General features: G+C 40.7%; 1 protein-coding gene across 3 annotated transcripts in view; it reads right to left on the bottom strand.

The window, feature by feature from the left end:
* Window positions 1-21,678, bottom strand: part of LOC101067516 (fibroblast growth factor 14-like) — a 41,352-nt gene that overhangs the window by 7,464 nt on the left and 12,210 nt on the right. For 2 of the 3 annotated variants that reach the window (XR_003889333.1, XM_011619158.2), the window contains exons 2-3: window positions 9,404-9,514; window positions 7,226-7,329 (exon numbers count right to left, since the gene is read on the bottom strand). Coding sequence is in view for 2 of the 3 variants with exons in the window: in XM_011619158.2 (XP_011617460.2) it covers window positions 7,226-7,329; window positions 9,404-9,514 (215 nt within the window). In the remaining variant the exon portion in view is untranslated. Of the gene's footprint in view, window positions 1-7,225; window positions 7,330-9,403; window positions 9,515-14,294; window positions 14,972-21,678 lie in introns of those variants that run through there. The other variant, XM_029840638.1, reaches the window with a different exon arrangement.

Below are 21,678 nucleotides of genomic sequence, written 5' to 3'. Positions count from 1 at the left end.
TCACCCAGCGAGGAGGACGATGCCTCCTGATTGGAAAAACAGCAGGGGTCTCTGTCCCTCCCTCCCTCTCCCTCCCTCTTTCTCTCCCTCCCTCTCTCCCTCTCTCATCTCCAGCCTTTTTCTCATCACTCCTTTTTCTTCAGCACCCTGTTCTTTCACCCAGGTCTGCAGAGATCGGTTCAAACACTCCTGGTTTTGAATTACACACATAAAATGTCAGTGTGGTTTGAATAACAGACAGCTGCAACTGGCCTGGTGAACTACTGCACAGTCATTTTATATACATACATATATATATATACTCTGTTGGAAGAATAAAAGTAAAATGTCCATGTAAATATTGGATTATGGTCAGTTGAATAACAGCAGAACACACCACGTACTTGCGTACAATATTGAGGTACATTAATTGTGTATAATAACTCAATCCAAGCAAAAATGTGTTAGTATTTTTGGATTTTTGGCGTGATGGGAAATGTATTTCTTATCATATAGGTAACAAATCCAAGGCAGCAGCATTGTAAGTTTTCACACGTTCATACAGTGTAATGTCTGACATTCTCAGGTCAACTCTTTATTAAGTCGTCTTATTAGGTAGATCAGAGAATGTAAAGCTTGCAGTAATGAATTCAGCGTATGTAAATTAAAGCCTGACGATGTCCAATACACGTTTGGTCCTGCTTGATCAAAAGCGGAAATTTGATGCTGAACCTGGAAATGAATATTCACGGCAGTGCTACAGCAGGGACTTCTTTAAAAGTGTAAATTCCCCCTCTAAAAAGCTTTCTTTCCTCACCGTTCCTCACTTCTCAGCTTTTAACATGAATTCATCAGACGTTTGTTTCATCTGGCAGACTAGTTCAAAATGTTTGCATGTTTTCTGATAAGAAATTTCATTTCTCTTTGAGGCTTCGTGCGTCTAATTAGCTTGGTGTCCTGTGGACTTAATGTAATTCCTGGAAACGATACTCAATTAATAATTATTTTATCAATTATTAGTCCGCTCACTGTTCTAGCTAAAAAATATATGGATAAATAGCTATAATTGTTGTGGTTCGGTTTTCTGGTTGTCCCTCAGACTTCTCGCCTCCTCCTCTACCTGCAGGAGCAGCATTTAGGGGCGGGCCCATCTCCGAGAGCGCTGAGCCCCTGGTGCACCTGCAGCACGTTCTCCCCTCTTTGTCTGAGGTGCCGGATTGTTGCTCATGCTTCGGTACCTAGCTCCAGCTCCCAGAGATCACCAGCCCTTCGCCTCGCTTATTCTCTCGAGCAGTACGTTTTTTCAGTGCCTAGCCACTGCTTTCAGCTTTTCCTCGACGTTTTTTTTCCCCATTTTGTGGTGATTTTTCATTCGCTTTTCTGTTGCTACTTAGAGTTTTGTTGTTACTTGGTTCGATCGTTTGGATTTTTGTCAAGAACCTTTTGTTTTGCACTCTGCATCTGGGTCCTGGCCTCCTTAACCCTCACGTAACAGAACAATCTGGCCCTCCAGGGCACAGGAAACGGCCCTCCAGAACCGCAGAACACCAGGGAACAGAAGCGGTCCTCCTGGACTGCAGGAAACTCAACCAGAGGCAAAGACCACCACACTCTGGCTATGGAAACCAAACACACGACAAGGGAAAACCTAACCACACCAACACACGACGGGGGAAGCCAAAACTCACCAACACGCGACAAGGGGACCCGAACAAACACCCTGGCCCTGATAGGCAGGCACAACCTGCTTGAATAGGCGGCAAGATGTACAATTGTGCTCCAGGGCACCCCCTGCAGGACAAAGCCAGACACAACCCTGAACCCCAGCAATAATTTGATTACCATAAATCAAAGGCATCACTGCAGCTACACTAGTTTCATATTTGTTACATTGCAGCCTCCCACAAAATGGAAAAAGTCTCTTCTTAATCAACACTCACAGAATATCAAAGCAAAGATTGCATTTGTTTATCAAGCCAATGTATTAAAAATGAAAAAATGAGAACCAAACCCTTTGGTCCCGGTTCAGTACCAGCCTCAGGCTTCAGCAGAGATGCTCCCTCCAGGTGCGACACACCTGTATCTAGGAATGTTCTGCCACTCTTCTCTACAGATCCTCTAAACATCTGTCAAGCTGGACGAGGATTGTTGGTGGGCAGCCATGATATCTCTTCAGAATTGTGATTGGGTCCAAGATGAGCTTCTGCCTGGGTCACAGGACAGTCAGACTAAGCCACTCCTGAGCCATCTTGGATGTGGGTCAAAACGTTGTTTTGTTGGAAGGCTTCAGCTCAGTCTGGCTTCCTGAGCACTCCGGATCAGGATTTCATTTTTAGCTTTCCCTCAGCCTTGACCAGTCTTCCTGTCCCACCTGGCTGTTCTCAGTTCGGCTGGACGAGCAGCTCTGACAAGAGTCCTGGTTGAGGCCACTGTGCTTTTGGGAATCTTTGGGGCAGCAGCATCTGTCACTGGCCTTGACACCATCCTGTCTGAGCTCTGGACGCAGTTCTTTTGTCCTTATTAATGAATCTATTCTGATAGGCATCCTCGGATCCAAGTTTATATAGACAGACATGTCCCTTTGCTAATCCCCCCCTCCCAAATTAAAATAATAATGAAAAAACAAAACAGTATTCACTTTGTCTTTTTGGTGTATTGAGGTTAATCTTTTAATCAATCAATATAGCATAAATACAAAAAATGTGGAAAGAAAAAGGGGGATAATAAGCTGTTACCAAACATCTTTTCAATATGTTCTGTATTAACATAAAAACAGATTTTTAAAAAAATGTGAAATTGGATCGATTATTTTACAGGCAACTTGTAAAATTAATAGAGAATTCCTCTAAAAACGATACATCCTTTGAGTTTTTCCACTTCCTTTCAAAAGCAGGCTGCACTGGTTAAAGAACGCCCTGATGCTGCTAAGCTTAACACGTGTGGTATGATGTTAAGAGTGTATATTTACTGTGTGTGTGTGTGTGTGTGTGTGTGTGTGTGTGTGTGTGTGTGTGTGTGGCTGTAGTGGGTTGTTGTTTCAACACCAGTCATTATCACCACACTAATTTCCCAGGGGATTTGTGGCCAAACAAATCATTCTAAAGAAAAGAAGCGTGGGGAGAAGAAAGAAGAGGAGGAGGAGTTGTGGCATTCTGAGACAGAGGAGTGAAGAGGGCGGTTTGAGAGGAGACTTGAAAGGATATCCTTGAGGCCAGGCGCTTTGAATCAAAGCATAAATCACTCCAATCACAGCCTCGCTCTTGGCATGTCAGGAGCCCGATGGGGTTCCTCAGACGCTCCGTATCCGTACACCTGATCCAATTATGCTGATGAAAATGTGGATCTCCTTATTCCATCGGCTGGTGTAGCACCGCCGCAAGAGCGCCACACAAACCCTCCTCAAGGAATCCAACTTATGGCGCACGTTGGAACTCAGAAGCATGTAAATGTATCCCTGATGTGTATGCTGGGCTACTTAGAGAGCATCTACAGGTAGCTTTTGTTTTAATAATTCTTTTCAAATGTTGCTTTGACAATAAGCTAAAAGGGATCAGTTCACTCAAAAAGATTTGTTTTTGTACCGGATTGAACATTTTAAAAAGGACTTTTTATTCACTTTTTAATGTCTTTTGCATTAGCAACTCTAGAAAATACAGTACAGAGAGTGAATTCCCTGAAGTGGGTACACACAGCCCAAAATAATATGAGTTGAAATCATATATTCATCTTTAGACTGCAGACAGTCCTTTATTTAATAATATGTATTAAGTCACTAAGATTCATACCAATCTCAAGAACAGCACATGAAGAGTGATGGACCCATTTGAGAGGCGCAGGTATTTGAAGCCTCTCTACCAGAAAGACTGAGCCTCACCGTGTTACTCAGAGGAGTGGGCAGGCAGGAATTCATTTCTAATCTTGGCTGAAGGTCACTCAGCACAATCAAAATTTCCCAAACAAGCTTTTTTTCCATGGGGGCACTGCTGTACGTGAACCACAAGCATAGCCTGCATGACCTTTTCGGACCTAACAGAATACATACTGTCTCATTGATCTGCCTTCTGATAATATGGAATAGTAGCAAATGCTAAGTCTGTGGAATGTAAGGTGAATAAATGGCGTGCACTTTGCAGGAAACATGTCCACTTCCTCTTTCATCTGTGAGCTGATGGCAGCACCATTCACACAGTAACACGCACTCATGTCTCTTCATACGTCAACTCTATAAAACTCAACAGGATCCATTTTTTTCAACTTTCCTCAGCATGCTAAATAATTATCACATATCAGCTCATTGCACACTGTGCCATCTGTTGGGTGCATGAGCCCATGCCCAAAATGCACATCGATGCATGCACATATACACACTGCCAGATGTCTGGGATTAATAAATCGGCTCTCCCATCGATAACTGAATTTGCAGCACATTATTAACAATTTGCAAGCACAGGATAAAGATTATGATTTAAAGCAAAGCAGCATACATAATGGGATAGGCTCAAGACTCAACTCTCTTTAAGAGACATGTAATGACATGTAAGAAAGATAAAACTTATTTAAAGATAAACTTATTGTCATTATTATTATTATTATTATTATTATTATTATTATTATTATTATTATTAGTAGTATTATCATCATCATCATCATCATCATCATCATCATCATTATTATTATTAGTAGTAGTAGTGGTAGTAGTATCATTATTATTATTATTATTGGTATTATTATGATTATTATGATTATTATTGGTATTATTATTGGCATTATTATTATCATCATCATCATCATCATTATTATTATCATCATCATCATCATCATCATTATTATTATTATTATTATTATCATCATCATCATCATCATCATTATTATTATTATTATCATCATCATCATCATTATTATTATTAGTAGTAGTAGTAGTGGTAGTAGTATTATTATTATTATTATTATTATTGGTATTATTATTGGCATTATTATTATCATCATCATCATCATTATTATAATTGTTATTATTAGTAGTAGTAGTATCATTCTTATTATTATTATTGGTATTATTATTATTATTATTATTATTGGTATTATTATTGGCATTATTATTATCATCATCATCATCATCATCATCATTATTATAATTGTTATTAGCAGTAGTAGTAGTATCATTCTTATTATTAGTATCTTTATTATTAGTATCATTATCATCATCATTATGATTATTAGAATTGTTATTATTGTTATCACCATTATTATTGTTATTGATGTTTGTTGTTATTGATTTGTACTTTAATGTCCCCCAGTTAATTCTGGTTCCCTTTATATAATTGGACAGACAAGAACAGGCTAATCATGTAATACTGCAGAGGCACTAAAAGGCTGATCCATATGTACAGACAAAAATCTATATACGATATATAGACTAGAAAATGATGTATGGACAAGGCAACGATGCCCTTCAACATACTGCCTCAGGTCAAATGCAGCGAGAACCATCCCAGGCTGACAAGTGCAAGCTGCACTGAACTATTCTGCATAATTGTGGGGATTTCCAGACACTTTTACAGTAATAAAATCTGATCCAAACGGTGTCCCATCATGAACACCCAGCTGGACTTGACGGCCCCCACTGCATAAAGGCATGGACGCACAGGTGAGTCAGTCCTGGCAGAGTTTAATGAGCATCTCCTCGAGTATGCTGGACACTTCTCATACCACAGCCACCAGCAACAGCCTATTAACCATCAGGCAGCGCTGATTCCACCTGCTATTATATATTCCTTATCAGGTAGGTGCCTGCATCACTCGGAGAGCTGGAGCCTGATCAAACAGGCTCACTTTCCATCTGTATAGTATGTGTGTGAGTGGGGGGGGGGGGACTCCAGGAGGCCCATGCAGCTGTGAATTTTAGAAAAAACTAAATTTTTCCTCCATTTTTTATTGGCCAACCACAGTGTTTCTTCCCAGGCGTCTATTATCAGGAACAAAACAAAATGAAAATGTCGTGCTTCAGTTATCCACGCATGATATCACTCAAAATACATTTAAATATCTTGAAATCTTGCAGAAAGAGACTGAATTCCAGTTCAGGAACAAAGATTTGTACTGCTAATGAGGATCTAAAAAATGGAACTTAACGGGGCCGGTTATACCAAACACAGAGAGCTCGAACCTGGATCACGTCCTCTCTGGAAAACCTTTATTTTCATTTATCAATTCAATTAAAAAATACTGTGGATGGCTCATTTTTGGTGGTTCTGGCTGGTGAGAATTTTCTTGTTACCCCACCCAAACACAGCAGTGAACAACACAAATGGATGAACGGTGGATGATGACAAGAAAGAAGCTGAGTTAACAAGTTCTTGAACACGTATACTACTTTAAACATCCAGTATATTTATGTAGAATATAAGATGAGCATAGCTGGGTATTTAAAATTGACAGAGAATCCATTAAGTTTAAGAGGAGTTTAGCCAACTGATGCTAAATGGTGGCACCATTAGGATGAATAATAGTCTTGAATAATAGTTTTTGTATTTAAAATAGGTGGCAAGATGTGGACTCCCCCTTGTGGCTGTCCAGAAATAAATGACTACGCTAAAATCGTTGATAAATGAAGATATGAGTGAAAGCATGATACAGGCAGTTTAGTGAAGGCTCATCCTGAACATGGTCGTTACTTACTGTCCAATTCTGCCTTTATCTCCAAACCTTCTCAACCTTTTCTCCATTCTTCCTGCCCATCTTCCCTTCATTGTCCTTGTCCTATTTCTTTGCCATCTCCTTTCTTCGCCTCTATTCTTCTTCTGTCTTTGTCCTTTTCATGAGTTGTCCTGGCCTCACCTTTATTCCCCCAACCTTTCTCTCTCAGTTCCTGCCTTTCATCTCCTCTTTTCCTTTTCACCTTCCCTCCCAGTTCTCTCTACTCCCACTTACTGTGGCTCTTGTCTTACTCACCAAAGAAGGGGAGGAAAAAGGAGCATGAACTCCCTCTGAAGAATCAACATGCAAATAATTCATACCGCACTAAAGCAGATCTGCCAGCAGCCGACCGCTCTCCGCTCCCTCACATCTCTCTCCAATCACGTCGGCCATATTTTTTCTCTTTTGTCTGTCTCTTGTCAGTGATTTGACAAAGGCTGTTTGATTTAGTGGTTTTCATTTAGAGCTTTGAGAGGATGTGTGTTCCGCTACTGGCAAAAATGAATCCAAAACAACAGTAACTATTAAACCCGTCCATGTCGTGCATGCTCACCGATGAGTAGAGGTGACCCTCTCCGTTCATGGCGATGTAAAGGCCAGTCTTGACTGATTGGATGGCCACGACTCTCAGGCCCACAGGGATTAAGTTAAACAGAGCTGAGGACATAAATAGATAGACAAAGGTAGACACGTGGACATATAGTATGTAAAAAATGTAAAGTGTGAGGGCTAAGAGTTGATTTTAGAGATTATTTTTGACAATTTGGGGTCATGCTTTAGGGTGTGTTGTCATAATACCACGCATTTGTCTGCATTTTCATTCCCTTAACACCTCTGGACCCATTTGGAGGAATGAAATCGCTTTATCATTTTGAGCTGTCCCTCTAGGTGAGCAAAGATGTGGTTATGAGATGACTTCACCAGGTCCCCAGGGTTACCCCCTATTTGGGAGGTCCACAAAGGCTGCTGACAGGTTAAAGGAAGGTATCTTGGGTTTAATAGAGAGGTGCTGCCAGGTCAGTCGGGGTTTAACAGGTACAGCAGGTGCAGGTTTGACGTTGTCATCATGACAGGTCACGCTAGTTTGGAATGCCCCCAACGCTGGTTTTGAAATGGTTGAAGCCATCTCATCATCCTCACCTCCTCGTACAGATGTGCACGAGCAGACTTCACTCTCACACCCAGTCATCGCTCAGCAGAACCGCCAATGCTTTGCTTGCAGCACAGATGAGTCCAGTCTGCTCAGCAGATGCATAATTGAGATCTATACAGCCACAGGTCCAAGAGGAAGGTCCTCTCTGTGAGAGATTATGTTTGCCTTGCTGATGGATCATTTGCTAGCCTACCACCTGCCAGGACGTCATGCAGTATACAAGCTAGCACCACCTGCTGGAAATACCGTCTTTCTCTCTATCTTTCTGTAATTAGATATTGTTATATTGTTTGGCTTGGTGGAGGTTTGGATTGTTTCTGAAGATTAACTGCCACCATCTTGTGAAAACTGTAAAAATACTATTTTTAATGTGTGGCGAGAGGTCAAAGGTCAATGGTTTGTCAGCAAAAATGACAAATTTAAATAATTATTGGAGTCACTCCAAGCTGTTTTGAGATGTTTGTACAGTTTCAAAGCACAGATCAATGCACTTTAAACTAGTGTAAGTTTCATCGGCAAATGATCAATTTCAGAGATTTGATCAAATATTTACATTTGCGTGATACATATTAGTCCTGTTGTCCAAAGTGACTCACCGTGAGAGACACGATCAAACCACCATGCAAGAGAGACTAAGGTGAATAAAGTGCTACAGTCCTACGTGCTAACACTGGCTAACTAACTGTGCAGAGCTGTGGAGAGGGAGTAACGAGGGATATAAACAGGAGAGAAGGAGCGTGGAGGTGAAAAGAGGACTTTTGCTTAGCTTAAATTTGAAAATAGATTTCTCTTAAAAGTTGTCATATTGCTGATTACTGAAAATTGATCATTTTCTCAGGACTTTAACAGTATTTCCTAGTTCATCTCTGCAAAACAATTAGCCGCAGAAGGTGAACGATCACTGGAGTCATGTTTCTGAATGAGCCATAGCCATTTAGGGTTGATTTGGGACTTTTGTCAACACAGTGCAAAATTTGTTGACGTGAACAAGAGTAATCAACCATCATACTCAGGCAAAGACTACATTAACATAAAGATAGGCAGCGAGCTGATTGTAAACAGCGACGACGCTGCTTTAAATGCTGCAGGAAATGTCACTGGCGACCTCCCTCTGCCAAACAGGGCCCGCATTGAAAGATGCAAGCTGGAACTGCGTTTAACTCCATTAATGTGCAAGATTTCACAAGAAAATTTACCAAAATGTCGAGGATTTCAAGGAAGGGATTTGCCAAAGAGGAGAAACCATAGAAACAAGTGAGACGGAACACGCAGTTGGGAGAGAACAAATAAGCTTAGCCAATGTGACCGGAATGGTTTATGCTAGTGAGCTGCGCACTAGTGATTACTGATTAGCATTAGCTCTCTTAGTCTAACGCTGATAAATATTATGCAGTCTGCAATTTTTCCATCCACTTGTTGCTGTGAGCTCTGAAACTCTATTAGTGTGAAATTACGAGTGCTGCGAAGTAACACAAGACAAGATAAACACCCTTCTTCTTTGTTGTTGTCATTATATCATTTGCAAAAAAAACGTGAAATGTGGTATTTCTGTGTGTAGGTGTTCTTTCGTCTGCTCACAGGAGTTGGTGCTGTCGTCTTTGGTCCCGTCCAGACTTCCATCCTGGCCCATTTGGAGATAGAAGCCCTGTCTGCAAAACAACCTGGTCACTATGCCCTTCAGCTGTGGTTCTGCACACAGAAGACACAACACAAGACAAATGAGTAAACACAAGACACACACCACATGTAACCTTTAAATACGTCAGCTTCAATATCCATCAGCTTCAACTAGCTGATTTATAAGTGACTGATCTACAGATTTACACCCCCCTCCCCCTCCAGAAATGGAATTCTTTGCAATGAGATACAGTTGTGGCATTTAAATACACACACACACACACACACACACACACACACACAGTGTGACCATGCGCTTATCCTGAGGGATTTCCTGCAGAAAGTCTAGTCAGGCACATCCAATCTATTACAGCATTCTTAGACTAATCCTTCTTTCACTGTCATTGTTCCGCTTGAATAAGTCTGATAAATTATTAGGAAAGCTTTGATGGTCTTGTGGAGCCATAAATAGGCTTTAAATACATATTCTGCTTATTACAATATAAATCTATTAACCAATAAATTGATTTTCTTGATATGCAGGCATAAATATACACATGGAGTATTAACAGTTTACTGTAGCTGTAAATGTTGCTGTATAATAATCAGATATATTATGTTTATAGGATAAATATATAATAAAGTTATCAGTGCAACAATAATAATTTGTGGCACCTTTCTGCAAAAAAGCTTTTTAATACGCTTCCTTATTAAACATCACACGCAGGCGACCACGCCCGATTCTGCATCGCTGGAACACAACACATAGAGGTGATCTTCATCAGCGCTGATAAAATGGGTTGGGAATCCCCTTTTGGACTCGGGGAGTGTGAGAGAGGGGAGGGCGAGCGAGCGAGCGAGCGGGGCAGTGTTTTCCATCTTTGTGAAGCAACCATCTTGTGCAGCAGGGGAGAGGACGGGCGAGAAGAAGGGGCGAGATGACAGAACTCCCAACACACCTCTCTGAACACGATGCGCCGCATGAATCGAAATTCAAGCAGGGAGCCATCAACGACGTTCCAGGCTAGAAGAGGACATGGATTGTCTCTAATATTAGCTTATTCCGACTATTAAATGACTGCCCAGGCAACTAACCGCTGGTTTTTTTGTCCACTTCCCTTGAACTGGGTGTGTGTCTCCTGTTAACCCAAAGAAAAATTGACCAAATATCCCAAGATAAGAGAGAAAATCACCCCCATGAAATGCTGAATTCAATTCAATGTGGAATTCAGGAATAGCATTTTAAGTGCAACCCTTTTATTGGAGTGACCTCATTAAGAATTACACGACCACAAAACTGTACAGGTTACAAATGAGAACAAAATGGGAAGACTATAAAGGGGAGCTGGAACCGACCGGACCCGTGATGTGGACCCACGACCCAGCGGCCTATTCCGGGGTTTTTTTCTTCCCGCATGTTGATTCATTGTCCATCTAAATGAAATGACGTTCAGCCTCAAATGGGGTTATTGTTGGTTATCGTTGGTGCTTTAAAAGGTGACGGGCCGGCACATCTCCGGAGGGCAGCGTTCCATCAAGCTTTATCCGCTTATATGTCGTTATCCTCCCATCCCAGGTTCCCTTTCCCCCGAAGATGCGCCCGACCGCAGCTGTAGCAACATTCCCACAGTCGCCAAGGTGATGTTCCCACTTCCCATCGTCTCCACATCCTGTCTGTTACTAGGGAGATTCCCGTCCCCGGGTTGCCATGGCAACAGCCTTGTGATTCCAGACTGTTGCAGTTGGAGGGTATTTCCCCATCCACACACACACACACACACACACACACACGCACACACACACACACAAACACACACACAAACACACACACAGCTAGATTCTCCCCATAATGTCACGCGATTCAATCGGTCAGCTCATCAAAGCCGTCACACAATTTAAGTGTCATCATGTGGGTTTGAGTTCACCGCTTCCCGCCAGCGATGCATGGACGACCTCTCGATCTGCTTTTACCACACACACACACACACACACACACACACGAATGATGTGGCTGAACTGAAGCTTTTAACTGTCGTTTCCATCTGTGATTCGTCATTAGAACAACACGGCCAGATTCTTTGGACACAAACCTTTCAGGTGTGGTTGCAGCAGTGACGCAGTTCCTTTGATAGCGCTTCCCCAAAAATCCACCCTCGTTCCGAGTTTTTCCCGCTCCCTTTATCTCATTATCATTTCAACACGACGCGCTTCAGTGGATTTTGCAGCCTTGATGACTGTCGCTCTAAAGGAAACACCAATAACCGTTATTGATTTTCTATACCTGCGTCCCCTTTACGTGTGACCAACACCCTGCACAATAGCCTTAGATGACGTGTCAAACCAGGCTGCAGCACCGCTGCCGCCTGACTAATTTTCTCTCCGGGTTGAGGGGTTTTTAGGCCTGCTTCTCCTCAAGTAAGGAGCATCTTGTTTTCCACCGGTTTTCACCTTTTCAATTATTAACCAACCAGTCCTGAGGTGAAATTCAATTAACTTCTTCTTTTTTTTTTTAATCTTTGACATTGCAAGATGTCATATTCCACCATTTTCTGATATTCTATAATAACCAAACAGCGCGTTGCTGAACATAGAAACAGCGAGTTCAACTGGACTCTTGTTTATAGCTCAGTCCGAATCTCAGCTATATTCTGACTGACAGCTGCAGTATTTGGGTTTGCTTTATGGTGACAGCAATGTCAAAAATATAAATAAATAGAAGAGCTGAAAGCTTTGAGAGCAGAGCTGGAAAAAACAACTCTTGTTCACAATAATCTAACCACGGTACTGAAAGGAACATTTTGGAGAGAGAGGATTCATTTGTTTAATCTAGAAACTTTTAAATATTGAATGATTTAATTGGAAAGAAATGGAACTGAAAACGGAATAAATTCACATAAACTGTAAAAAAAGAAAAAACCCGTTTTTGTACTAAAATTATATCACAAGAAGACATTTTCAGGACAGAAGGTATTTAATTTAAGTTATTTACCTGAACAGGGAGATGCAAACTTCAAACCAGGTGCATTTAACGGTAGCATGTGATATTTCAATAAATCGCCTATTTGGTGCCCTGGGCTGACGGGAAGCTCGCCAATATTTTGCAGCGGGGATTATGTCGCGTGGCACGGAGGATCCTGTCTATCAAATCCTGAACTAATGAAGTCGTTTAAAATGAGTTAGCAGCTCCTCGGCGAGGCTGCTGTCACCAAACATTTGAGAATTGCCTGGAATTGTCCTCTCGGAATTACAGGAAAGATTAAGCCCATTTAGGCTGCGAAAGAAAGGGACAAAAGTGCGTCGGTCTAACAGACATCTTTGATTCGGTAATGACGGCTGAGGGTCGGCTGGAGCCCACCTGTCTTCCCTTCACAAAACCTCTGGAAGACAGTCAAAGCGGCTGGCGTGCACAAACGCTGCAGCCATCACCGCGCTCTCGCCAGCAGCTCTCACAGCTGGGAACACAGGGATGGAAGGAGCGAGAGGAGGAGGAGGAGGAGGAGGAGGAGGAGAAGCACGGCTGGCCGATAAGGCCTTAAAACGCTATCATTTTAGAGGGATGGCTCTGGTTGCATTGGCAAAATATGAGCAAATTTCCATGGGCTGGAATATGGGAAGACGTGGACAAAATTAAGATGGGAGGATAGAGCCGTGCTGATTAGAGGAGCACGCCAGAGTGGGGCTGAAAATGGAGAACGGGGATATCGTGGCCATGAAAAAGTGTAAATCTTTGGATGAAAGAATACGTTGGAAGCATGAAACATCAAAGAAACATGAGACATCAAAGGTGAGAGGGTGACAAAATGAGGATGCGATCGAACCAATGCTCAAAAAAGGGCAGGTCTTTCTCTGAAATTGAGGGATGTTAATTGGGGACGTAGTGATCATTTGGAGGTGTAAACAGGAGGCTAAAAACAATCCTTCCATGAATCAGGCTCCTCCTATTTGCCCCGTCTTTCATTTCCTGTCTCCTTCTCCTGCCTTCATCCAGCATCACCTGCTGCGTTCGCTCCCAATCAATTGATTAGAACAGCACTTATCGCCTCTGCTATTGAACGCTCACGTCGCACACAATCACAACACTTTATTCATCTTGCGTTCCCTTCCCGTTTCCATATCTCTGCATTTATCGCATGTATAGCTCAGTTCATTCGCTTGGATTTACATTCCCAGCGCCTTGGCGGATCAGAAAGGGAGCACAATATTGGTTTGTTTTGTTCCTGTAAAGCATCACATTTTGATCAGGCCGATCTTGTGAGCGCGTTTCAAATGAAATGGCGAGAGAGAGACACACTGCGAGTCCAGACACACTAATCTTTGGCTTCAATAATGGATGCACCTGAAAACTACTGAACCATGGGCTACTACAAGACATGACAGCGTGTGTTTGTGTGGGTGGGAGAAAGAGTGTGTGTGTGTGTGTGTGTGTGTGTGTGTGCGCACCCATTTTATCACCCACTGGAGAGCCTGGGAAAAGGTTAACCTTTAGCGACCATGAGTTCATAGGACTAAAGGTCTTTAGATGATAAAACGTCATTTATGAGGTCGTAGTTTACAAATATAGTGCAAATTCCGGATATTTCCGGGCCACGTTCGGCCTCACAAACTTGTACACCTGTGTGTGTGTGTGTGTGTGTGTGTGTGTGTGTGTGTGTGTGTGTGTGTGTGTGTGTGTGTGTGTGCATGATTTTAGGGGGCATAGCGGGGACTTTATCGGCGCGCGCACGGCACGTGCAGAAAAGGGGTCGTGTGTGTGTAAAAGTGAAAAGGGCGCGTGCGGATGTCTGCGTGCATGCATGCGCGTGAGTGTTCCAGCGGCGGCGGCGGCAGCACCACCACCTGCAGCAGCACACACCTTGCCTCCGTAGCCTCCTCTTCTTCAAACCAAATATCCGGACTTTGGAGAAGATGTCGACCAGGTTGCCGTTGCACAGCCCCTGCTTCTTCCCGGGGCTCTTCCGCCTCCGGTGAGTGGTCGGTCGATGGGCGTGTTGCTCTCGCGCCTGTCGCTTCTGCCGGATCAACCCGCTCGCGATAGCCGCTGCCATGTCTCCGGCGAACCAGCGAAACCAGTCCCGTCTCGGTCCGTGTCTCCTGCCCCTTCAGCTGTGTCCACCGGCGGGGACGGAGCGCAGACAAAACCAGACACAGACCTCCAGTCCAGCCGCTATAACGGCTCCATACTTGAGTTATAACGCGGTAAAGTCCAGACTTAACAGGTTACATCATATTTTCTCTTATAGTTATTCCATTTGATTAGGTGCGTATGGCGGTTTACCTGTCCGTCACGTCCCACCGGTCTGTCTGTCAGATAAGAGCCAGTGTCACTGCACGGCTCACCTAAATGATGTGACCCGAACCGGTGAGTCAGGTCCAGGTTTCATGGTCAAAAGAAAATGGCTATAAAAACATTTGGAGAGAAATAAATTCGCGCAGACCGCGTTAGTGTCCTCTCTCTGTGAAACGTTTGTATTCCGCTGACAGAAGCGCCAGGCGCGCGTGCAGCCGCGAGTCTCACCAGCTGCGCGAAGCGCGCGATAGTCTCGTAAGAGAGCACCGGAAACTTCAATATTTGCTTTTCAGAATTAAAGCTTGTTAAAGTTTGGGATTTTATGATGGGTTAAACTTGTCACCTCTATGGGTTTTTACTTTATTGTGGGAATATTTTTTAAATTAGCTTATTGTCTGAATTACTAAACAAGTATTGTCTTTAAATGTTGTGAAATACTAAAACAAAGAAGATAGAATTCTCCAAAGTATGTTCCTTTATTCACAACCAAAAGATGTTTGCGAGAGGATTAGAAACGAAAAAAAATTGATATCAAAAGTTGAAATAATTAGGTCCTTTATATCTTAAGTAAAAAAAAAGCTCAAAATCAAATTATCTGTGGTCATTTTAGTGTGATATTTATTTGCCAATCCAATGAGAGTTAAATAAAATATTTAAAAGGAAAGTATATGACCGTATATTAGTCATCTACAAACAGGAGTTGAACAGTCGGTAGAAGCCAGGAGCCAGAAAGAATGTGATCAAATTGCAAATTACATAATCTATGGTGGTTTTGCATTTTGATTCAAGCAGACTCATATGGGAATACAGTTTGTAGTGAACTTGTTGAGTAAGTTTGTATAGTAACCTTTTGCTCAATCAATAGCTGATTCATATTTTATAATAAATGCAAATATAATGCTAATGATGCGGCTATTGACATCTCCTGGTGTGTTATTGGTTGTGATATGTATAATCTCTTCATCTTGCTGCATAATGTGTCTTTTTCTTTTGAACAAATCCAATGCAACAACAAACACCAAACGAAACTTGATCTCCCGTTTTTATAGTAATGACTTTGATCTATATTAAAATGTATTCCAAATCTCAGTGTGGACAATAATGCTCCACTACGTTGTATAGTATTATTTTTTTAAAGAACAGGCGGAAGTACGTGTGGAACTGAATCTCGGGGCATTGACTTTGGAAGGCGCGTGCACTGGCTGGAACGTGAGAATCCCACAGCGTCGCTGGAGCCACGCGCTGATTGAGCAGTCGAATACGTGCTCTCACAAGCAAAAACAGTAATTGTTATAAACAGGGGAAAACAAGAGTTTTATTGCACACACGATATTCTAAAGTTGCTGATGAAAGTAGTATAAACTTCTAGGTCAATACAGCTGTTGTGAAGTACCAATTCCAAGGTGAATGACTGCTAAAATAAGGGTGATGATGTCATAAGGGTGATGATCTGCATCGTCGATAACGCAATGGTACCTGGTTAACAAATGACAATTGTTTGTCAGAAATCAAAAATGTAAATGCTTTTGAACAATCCTTAAATAATTTTGATGCTTGATACATAAGTGGTGGTCAGGCTACAATACATGCAGTAGTATTGAGAAGGTAATTGGACAAAGGTGGGATATAGGTGCTAAAGAGACCAGTTGTATCAAAGCAGTCTAAATGGACCTTTACAGCGCAAAATATTAACTTTATAGTGTGGTGAGGGGACCGTGCAGAATGGATTTGTTATAACATGACACTAACTAGACTGGTTATGAAAAATTGACTGATTGGACTTTATTTAATTTTATTATTCACAGACCAACCCTAGTACTGAAAGCTCACTAAATAGATGTTTCGTACATTCATGTATATAACTTTAACAAAAAAATATAAATATTTTATGTATGCTGAATGTTTGCAAAAGGATCCACGTACACACATTAATTTATTCCAATTTTGTGCATTCAGTCAATAAGTGTTGATGCCAGTAGCCTACTTTATCATTTAGTGTCATACACAAGCACGTTTCAATTTAAAAATAGAACACTAATTAGTAGATTGTTTGTTTGCACACAAACATAGCTGTTAACAAAAACCTCTGTACATCCATTAGGGAGAATTCACAGTGAAAAACTGATGCAAAATTTTGAGCCGCAGACCCAAAAAGTCCCTCTAGAACATGACTGATGGGGATGTTTTGATTGTAGGACATGTTCCCATATATGAGTTAATCTCTGGCTTCTTCAAACTTTATTCCCTTAAATATAAATACTTCATTTACACCTTTGTTTGCTTCATTTGTATTGATAAGTATAAATGACTACAAATGACATTCATCTTTATGGGATTGCTGGTCTTCAACAGCGAGCAGAAGGTGCAAAAATGTGTGGTTGGTTATTTCTCCTAGTGAGCAGGCAGCTCCCTGCTATCCTATCCCCCGCCACCATATGATTAGTTTAAAAATGCAACAAGACGTGGAGATAGACTGACAGTTTGACTGACAGCAGGCCAACCTGCTACAGTGGCTTGCTTTGTCCATGGTAAGTGTGCCAAGCCCTCAAACAGGCATCTGGTTGTAAGCTTATACTGCACAGCACGCTCAGATTTCCTCAATGTTGTAACATTGGACCTACAATGTCATTGTATCATGTGCTATCATGATAAACACTTGTATTCAGCACCAAAACTGTAGAATACCTGTATCATTTAGGGTTATTTAAGTTTCTTGTATAGAACTAATGACATCTACTTGAATTTACATAAACAAATGATGCGAATATGATGGCAGTTCTCAGCTCTTCCGGTTTGATATGACGTAATGTTCCACAAAATCAGTGAAAGTACTGTCGTTGCACCTTATTTCTTATATCTACTGGGTCAGAAATATAGATAAAACCATACAAATCTTTGATTAAATGCCTCTTGGTCATAACGACATCGATCAGATCTTTTCATGGAATAAAAAAGCTGGGACTCTTCTGGACACAAAGGAACCCTGAAATGAAATGACCTGGAATAATATGGCGAAGGTAATATCAAAGAAAGCCCTGGTGCATTTTTTAAAATCCTTGCGGTGAATGAAGGACTGCAGAGTGTGGTCATGTGGATTTTTTTCAGGCACAAGGTGGAATTTTTTAGCTCTAAAAAAAGAGCTGTCCACTCTGACAAGTGTGATTGTTCGTTATAAGCCTTTTTCAACACCTTAAAAAATACTGCCTGATCATTCTTTTTGCCTTGAGATCTTAGTTCCATTTTGCAAAAGTCAGGGACTAGTCACATTTTATCACTAATATGGATGAGTTGCTTATATTTAAAAAAATAAAAGAAGTAAAATATCCCCTCACTTTCATAATTTAGGGAGTACCGTCCCCTAAAAGCCATTGTGTTGGTGGCTACATACCCTGATGGACCAGTTCATAAAGACTCACACATGCCTCATCCACCCAATTTTTGTGGTGTACCTCAGGGGTCCTGTTTTGGTAACCCCTATAGTTCATCAGTGCATAGTTCATATTATACGTAAAAGCAACACTCTTTCCCATCACTAAAGGGTCAATGCTAAATTAGACTGCACATAAATCCAGCAATTCCATCATCCCAGTTTATGCCCTCATTTATCTTCTTAACTTCATATAAATGGAAATAAGAGCACCTTTTTTTCCTTTGTTCTTTGTTCTTAGTGGTTGTAATAATGCTTTGTGCCATAGTAGTATATATTGTGTGTGTGTGTGGGGAGGGGGTATTTGTATTAAAAAGATATTTAATTTCATTAGAATTTTCGCTTAATATCAAACAAACAAAAACACAGATAGAGCTGAAATTAATAGGTGATTATACGTTATGTTATACAAGTTATCAACAATTGCTATTATAGGTCTATAATTTTACAGGATGTGGCTCCAGAAAGGGCCCTGAAGAATGCAAATGAATCATATATGGTTTTTAAAAGTAACTACACGTCACTGAGGTTTTGAGAAGTCAGAAACAGGTCAGGACCGCAACACTTCAGCACCTTGGACAGCGAAAAGCATTTCTCTGTCCGTCGTCAGCCGCGCTCTTCTCTCTCTCTCTCTCCCTCACACTCACTCACACACTCACACACACACGCACACACACACGCGCGCGCGCGCACACGCACGCACACACTCACGCACACGCACACACACACGCACACTCACACACGCACACACACACACTCACACACACACACGCACGCACGCACGCACACACACACACATTTCATGCCACCACTAGATGGCATTAGTGTGCGTCTTTTAGACCAACAATAACAGGTAATATGGTTGTCACACATCCAAAGTTTCCAAATACCTAATGGGTGATGATGATAATAATAATAATAATAATAATAATAATAATAATAATAATAATAATAATAATAATAATAATAATGGATTTTGGATCATTTTGAGATCATTTTGAGGGACTTTACTGTATTAAAAATTTAAATTTTATTTCCATTTCTTTTTTTAGTTCCGCTTTCACACTCAAATTTCATGGAAGCATTTTCTCTTCTAAATAAATTAATAATGCATTTAAAAGTGTATTAAATGGTGTCCTTATAGACCGGAAAACCTTTAATTTAAAAAACAAAACATATTGTGATCATTGGAAAATGAATGAATCAAATGATTTCTATAAATCACACAGGGTTTTTAACTTTTACCAAAGTCAAAAACACCTTTCACCGTAATGCTTGTACACAGAGTGGATAATATTGTGATTCATAACAAAAAGGGAAAAATTATCAAGAGAATTTGGTCTGTAAAAAGTAAAAACACACTGGTGCCATCTTAACTTTTTCTATTTGGTCTCTTTTTGCAACATCAGCAGTCTGCCACTCTCAGTCCTCATCTCTTGACCCAGTCCAGCAGTGTCAGACCTCAGATCTCTCCTCCGTTTGTCTCTGACGTTGACACATGACGGTTTAAAATCTGCAACAACCCTCTCTTTTTCAGACAGTGGGATAAAAAAGAACAAAAACGAGCCAGAAAGTGTCTGTGGGTTTTATCCAGGTCAGTCCATGTGAAGTAGTCATGAATAAATCAAAGCTACATTTGCATTAAAATTCATCTGTTCTGCTACTTTTTATAACGAAAAGGCAGAAAATGGATGAAAATGGAACACTCTATAATCCATTTTTCTTTCCTGCACCCCCAAAAGAAATCTCACTTTTCACAGGTTTTTTAAAAGACAAAAATATACGTAAATCCCCGTTTCATAAATTTCCTGTTCCCCTTTATGGAGCTAAAGCTTTCTGCATTTAGTCTAGTTCCTGCACCATCAGCTGTGGTCTGCATAGGGACAACAGCGCCCTCTACATGCACTAAAATATAAAGCACTCCACGAACACATCCTTGTCTCGCACTCATCTTCTCTCCTCAGATGTCACTAAGTATATGTATTACATAAGCTATTCATATTTTATACAAACAGATATATGTTCTGATGATTCTTAATTTAAATATTGTGCGTTTACAAAATGATTAAAGAACTGCTCAGACCATGTTGCATCCCCACTCTTCAAAAACAAGACAGGTTTCAAAAAACAAGCTTTAAAAGATTACATTATTATCTTTCTACAAGATTTTATTTAGCATCGGTGGCCTTGCAAAAAAAAAAAAAAAAATTAACACAAGTTGGGAATTATAACTCTGGATAAAAGGCAACACAATACCTCCTTAAGGCACCCTTTCTTGCAGATAAAACATGAATATCTATGTTGTGTGATTTTAGCCATAACTTCAAAAAAACGGTGGAACCCATTTTAGTATAGTTTATGCAGTACCTAATATTAGTATAATGCTCTATAATTGATACAATACACACCAAATAGGAGTAGAACTATTATTATTTTCAGCCAAATTAGCTAATTGTTCATTTATAAGGTCAGCGTTCATCACATTCATTTCATGATTATAAGAAAATGTTCCACTTTCAACAACTTACACTCAACACACTTCATTTAACAGCACCGGTCGTCTTGCTGTTGCTAATAGCCTCCAGGGTCCACTGACATAAGCTGAAGTTTAATCTAGATAGAAGAATCCCTTCAAAAAGCAGGGCAATATCAAACGAATGAACCAATCAATTACATGAAACTTTGATGTTCAATCCTGCCCTTTTGAAAAGAGTTGCTGCATCCAATCTGCTCAACTAATTTGAAGGAAGTGCTGAACATGTTGTGTGTAGGAGGTGGTGTTGACTCTAGAAACTCTTTTTAACCATGTACTAATATAAACCATGTACTAATATAATCCAATAGAATGTTTACTGTCATCTATGCTATAATTTCACCTGACTATGGTGGATCCATATTCATGGGATAAACCAAACATCACACACTGATTTTTAGGCTTTCATTCAAGTTGTGCTACCTGGAGGGGCTTTATTCTTACTGAGTTTTTGAAGTTTTGCTTTAGATTTGTAGTTTTTATGGTATTTGTCTAACAGTTTGTATCCAATGGTGCTTTTCAGTTCTAGAGTTATAAAAAGTTCCGCTGCCTGTCAAATGTGTACTTAAATGAGAAAAGATCCATGATTTGTGGTGCTAAATATTCGGAGTCACAGTTCAGAGGTGATCAGGCACAAATTTACAGAAGATCTGCAGTAAGATCAGCTCCCTGACCACGACGGAGCAGGCTGACATCTGTAGGATGAGAACAAGAATATTTACCACAGTCAAACCCCTGTGCTGTTATTGGCAGAGGCACCTTTTAAGGAAGTACTGTCATAACATGGAACAATAACAAGTTTATAAAAACACACTGTATGCTTATGTAATATTCAAAGATCCCATTAATAACTGAACAATAGTTATTAAGCGGTTTCAGCTGAAAAATGCTTCAAAGGTTTCACTTAAATCAGCTCAACTGGATCGCCTAAAATGTAATTAATTTGAAGTTCAAAGGATTTTTACCAGGATTGCAAAGCACTACATCAA

The sequence above is a fragment of the Takifugu rubripes genome, chromosome 8 (assembly GCF_901000725.2).
Source record: "Takifugu rubripes chromosome 8, fTakRub1.2, whole genome shotgun sequence".
In the NCBI taxonomy this organism is placed as follows: domain Eukaryota; kingdom Metazoa; phylum Chordata; class Actinopteri; order Tetraodontiformes; family Tetraodontidae; genus Takifugu; species Takifugu rubripes.
This window is presented reverse-complemented; position numbering and strand designations above follow the sequence as displayed.